A 5,090-nucleotide genomic window follows, 5' to 3' on the forward strand; every position below is an offset into this window, starting at 1 on the left:
ACAGCTACTGATTTCCTTAAGGAGATAGGCCACCATCCAACAGGTGGGCAGAAATCCAGTTTCAATGAGAGAGGCAAAGTTGCCTATGTCTCGAACTGGTATACTCAACTTTAAGTGACCCTGACAGCTACTGATTTCCTTAAGGAGATAGGCCACCATCCAAGAGGTGGGCAGAAATCCAGTTTCGATGAGAGAGGCAAAGTTGCCTATGTCTCGAACTGGTATACCCAACTTTAAGTGACCCTGACAGCTACTGATTTCCTTAAGGAGATAGGCCACCATCCAACAGGTGGGCAGAAATCCAGTTTCAGTGAGAGAGGCAAAGTTGCCTATGTCTCGAACTGATATACCCAACCTTGAGTGACCCTGACAGCTGCTGATTTCCTTAAGGAGATAGGCCACCATCCAAAAGGTGGGCAGAAATCCAGTTTCAATGACAAAGGCAATGCTGCCTATGTCTCGAACTGGTATACCCAACTTTAAGTGACCCTGACAGCTGCTGATTTCCTTAAGGAGATAGGCCACCATCCAAGAGGTGGGCAGAAATCCAGTTTCAATGAGAGAGGCAAAGTTGCCTATGTCTCAAACTGGTATACCCAACTTTAAGTGACCCTGACAGCTGCTGATTTCCTTAAGGAGATAGGCCACCATCCAAGAGGTGGGCAGAAATCCAGTTTCAATGAGAGAGGCAAAGTTGCCTATGTCTCGAACTGGTATACCCAACTTTAAGTGACCTTGACAGCTGCTGATTTCCTTAAGGAGATAAGCCACCATCCAAGAGGTGGGCAGAAATCCAGTTTCGATGAGAGAGGCAAAGTTGCCTATGTCTCGAACAGATATACCCAACCTTGAGTGGTGGCCCTGACAGCTACTGATTTCCTTAAGGAGATAGGCCACCATCCAAAAGGTGGGCAGAAATCCAGTTTCGATGACAAAGGCAACGTTGCCTATGCCTTGAAATGGTATACGCAACCTTAAGTGGCCCTGACAGCTACTGATTTCCTTAAGGAGACAGGCCACCATCCAAAAGGTGGCCAGAAATCCAGTTTCGATGAGAGAGGTAAAGTTGCCTATGTCTCGAACTGGTATACGCAACCTTGAGTGGCCCTGACAGCTACTGATTTCCTCTGAATACGATCAGATTACTGAACAACAAAGAAACCAATGCAATTAAGGATTCTGATTCGCACTAAACTACTAAGTTTAGTCTAAAAAATGGACAAAAAAAACTGAAAACCTTGACTCTATCATTACTCCAAATGTATTATTTAGTCGTCAATACCGGCCTTGTTTGCGTCAGGAAGAAAACGGAGGAGTTTTTGAAACGGAAAAAGAACAGCACTGGCCCCCGGTGTCTTATTGACTTTGGGTATCATAAACCAGGCTAAAGTTTACTTGAACTTTAGGCCTATTGAACAAGCTCAAATATTTCCTCAATTTTCAAAGTTAAATTTAAACTAGGCAATTTTTCTCTTATATTTCATCAATAATTGCCTTATTCTTAAATTAGTAAAAAAAATAAGGAACCTTTTAGCTTTTTATACCGAGATTTTTCTACTAGGCCTAAGACTTCTCCTAGACTATTTTTTAGTGTATTTTATTCAAAACCTTTGACGAAAAACTAAAATCTTTGGCAAAAACTAAGAATTTATTGTTATTTAACATATATTTCTTTGTGTGCCATTTTATTCACATATTTCTTTGCGTGCTATTTTATTCACTCTAACCATTAGAAATTTACAGTACGTTTGGCACTCGTCATGTCGTTAATCCCGCCTAAACCCGGATACATTTTTAAGGCAGAACTCCCGCCAAATTGACTCTTCAGCCGAGGTTTCTGCAGTGGAAGAGCGGAATTTATCTATGGAAAGGATTACCTTACTTCCAGAAGGTTCTCGAGTCGTTTTGCATCTTCTATGATATAAAAATATATCACGGTCTCCACTAATACTAAATATGAACACCGTGGCCATTGTTAAACTGAGGAAACTATAGTGATTCAAGAAAACTCGGAGGAGTCAGGAAATTTCTCTGTATTTTAGCATGAGAATTTATTAAATTTTTATTGATTGAAAACTGTATATGATTATATACTAGAGGAAAACTAAAAATATATCAAAAGCATTTTATAACAGTCGTGTGTGCGACTTTAATAAAAGCACCTATTACCTCCAAATTTTTGCCAGTGTCCCAGAAGTAACGGGCTAGTATAAGGGGCTACCAGCGTACTTGAAAAATGTTACAAAATGTCACACTTTCATTGCTTATTTATTCCATATAACCTTACATATCAAGCCAGATGAGTTTCGTGGTTATAAGAAAGTGACCGAGGCTATCTAACAATAAATAAATCGGTTTCGTTTTCTTATAAGTTTTACGCCACTTTCAGGAAGAATATTCACGTTAAGGTAACTAATTTTCTTATATATTACAGAACTGTGAGGTAGTCTCATTTTTCCTGCGTTGTCTCTTTGTAAAAGGACCCTCATACAACTCACTGTGATTCATAATTAGGATAATCTTTTAGAAACTTTACGTATCACTGTATTTTGGTTTCCAAAACTATGTGCCATTTTTTGAAACTTGGTTTTAGAAAAAAATCTCCTTCCGCTATACTTTGAAAAATAAAATATCTTTTTGATGATTTGGGTTTCAGATGAATTATTATTATTTTTAATCTTTCAAACGTCTTTCAAAATAAGCTGACATACAGCAAGGCTAAAATTCATTGCTATACATTGTGCCTGAATCTTAAATGAAAATCAAAACTCAGCTCTTTCTTTAGGGATTTTCACTTCATATTAACAATCAAATACTTTGCCTTTTTATTTTTAAACAGTACACAATCTTGTCTTTGTCATCGTCAAATCTTGAATTTTATAAATAATGTATACAAAAAAAGGTGGGGGGGTGGAAAAAGAATGTCTTTTAGACCTAACCCGGGTACACCAGTAACCAACTGCCTCCTTTGTCGACCTGAGAGCCTTAAACATTTCCATTTTTAGCCTTCTTAACGTCCATATCCTGAAAAGACAAAATGGTGACATTAGCTTTAGTGAATAATGAAAATAACATATCGCAATTACTAGAAACAAAAAGCTATAGCCATTGAAGACGGGAGGTTTTCATTAGACCTAGGCCTAGACATAACTTCAAACACTCACCGCCCTTCGTCGGAGCTTTAACTTGGGGTTCTAAGCAGTCCTGGGTGACAGTGACGTAGTTCTCAATTTGTGACGTTGTGGTGACATAATGGGGGACGGACTCCGTCACTGTGTTGGTTGCGTAGTGGGTGGTTGTGACGTAATGGGGTTCAGTTGTTACAACCTCAACGGTTTTGATGGCAGTCTGCGGGGAAAAGTTTCTTCAGTTTACAAATCAATGAAAACGAGGATTATTTATTATGGCTCATTATATATATATATATATATATATATATATATATATATATATATATATATATATATATATATATATATATACAGTATACACACACATATACACATATATATATATATATATATATATATATATATATATATATATAATTTATATATATATATATATATGTATGTATATTAAATTTAATCATATTTGTTTTACTCTTATGGCTCACAAATGAACGAAAACGGGAATTACTTATTATGGCAAAAAAGGCAGTATTAAATACGTTATAATATATATATATATATATATATATATATATATATATATATATATATATATGTGTGTGTGTGTGTGTGTGTGTGTGTGTGTGTGTGTGTGTGTGTGTGTGTGTGTGTGTGTGTGGAAGCAGTATTCCTGTCAGCAAAAATTAACTTGTAATAAAAACAAATATTAACTGACAAATTCTCCTTACCTCAGTTTCAGTGAGAACCTTGGTCTCGGTCAGGTGCTCCGTCTTAGTGACGTGTTCGGTTTTATATTCGGTCTCAGTGACGTAGGAGGGTTCGACAACTGTGCTGACGACAGTGGAGTAGTCGGTGTGATGAACTGTTGAAGTGCTGGTGACGTAGTTATCCACAGTTGACGTGACGTAAGATGGAACAGTTTCTGTTACGATGATTTCTTGGAGCACTGTGCTGGTGTAGCAGTCCTACAGGGTGCAAGAAATGATATTGTAATTATTTAATGTCAGCTAAACGTACGAACTTGTAAAGGTACTTATATGTAGACCTATAAATATTATGCTTGACATATTACGAAGCCAAAGTTTACTGTACTTGAGCAGCAAACCGATGGGACCTGAAGTATTGGATTAAGCAGAAGTGTTAAAATAGAAAAGATAAATAAAGATAATGTAATCATTAATGTCAGCGTTAATCTAAACATGTAAAAGTACTAATATGTAGACCTATAAACATTATGCTTAACATACTGAGGCCAAAGTTTACTGTACTTGGACAGCAAACCAATGGGACACGAAATACTAAATTAAACAAAAATGTTGAATTAAGCAGCAACTGATTCATGGAGAAATGGAAATATGCCTAAATACAAAATTCCAGTTCATATGTCCATCTTACTAAATCCTGCTTTTAAATTTGAAAATGTGACGAGGAAAATTTGCAGAAATATTGACCTTTCCCATGAAGAGCAAAATTGTTCACTAAAGAGGTTTGTCTTCTTTAATTTCACCCATTTAGTGGTTTCAAAGTAATTTTTGAAGGAAAATTATACTTTACACGAAAGAATGATAAATTCTAGTCTGATTTCAGATATATCCCAAATACTGAGATTGCTATGTAATGTAGCCTAGGCTATTTCCGAAGTGATTACATTGCCGTAGTGACAACGTACGACGAGGTGGTAAATGTGATCTATTTGTCTTAGTAACATCCGTTTAATCCATTTATCTACGTATTTAAACACTTTATTACTTAATTACTAATAATCAGTTCTGCTTCATAATTAGCGTATCCGTTCATGTAAGTACTTGTTTACCTTGTTCTCCTGTCTACTTATCAGTTCATCTATATAATTCATTTATAAGATTATTTATAATTCAGTTATTCAATTTATCAATGGTAGCCTATATTTACTCGTATATTTGTTTGTTCATCTATATGTTGATCCGAATTGCTGATTGC

At 36.1% G+C, this 5,090-nt stretch overlaps 1 protein-coding gene across 1 annotated transcript in view; it reads right to left on the bottom strand.

Moving 5' to 3' along the window:
* Positions 1 to 2,811: 2,811 nt before the first annotated feature.
* The window catches only part of LOC136832039 (uncharacterized), a 4,069-nt gene continuing 1,790 nt past the window's right edge, over positions 2,812 to 5,090 (bottom strand). Inside the window, exons 3-5 of the mRNA XM_067092540.1 lie at positions 3,860 to 4,096; positions 3,165 to 3,348; positions 2,812 to 3,024 (exon numbers count right to left, since the gene is read on the bottom strand). Coding sequence (XP_066948641.1) covers positions 3,011 to 3,024; positions 3,165 to 3,348; positions 3,860 to 4,096 — 435 coding nt within the window. The 3' untranslated portion in view covers positions 2,812 to 3,010. The remainder of the gene's footprint in view (positions 3,025 to 3,164; positions 3,349 to 3,859; positions 4,097 to 5,090) is intronic.

The sequence above is a fragment of the Macrobrachium rosenbergii genome, chromosome 49, assembly GCF_040412425.1.
Source record: "Macrobrachium rosenbergii isolate ZJJX-2024 chromosome 49, ASM4041242v1, whole genome shotgun sequence".
Lineage (NCBI taxonomy): Eukaryota > Metazoa > Arthropoda > Malacostraca > Decapoda > Palaemonidae > Macrobrachium > Macrobrachium rosenbergii.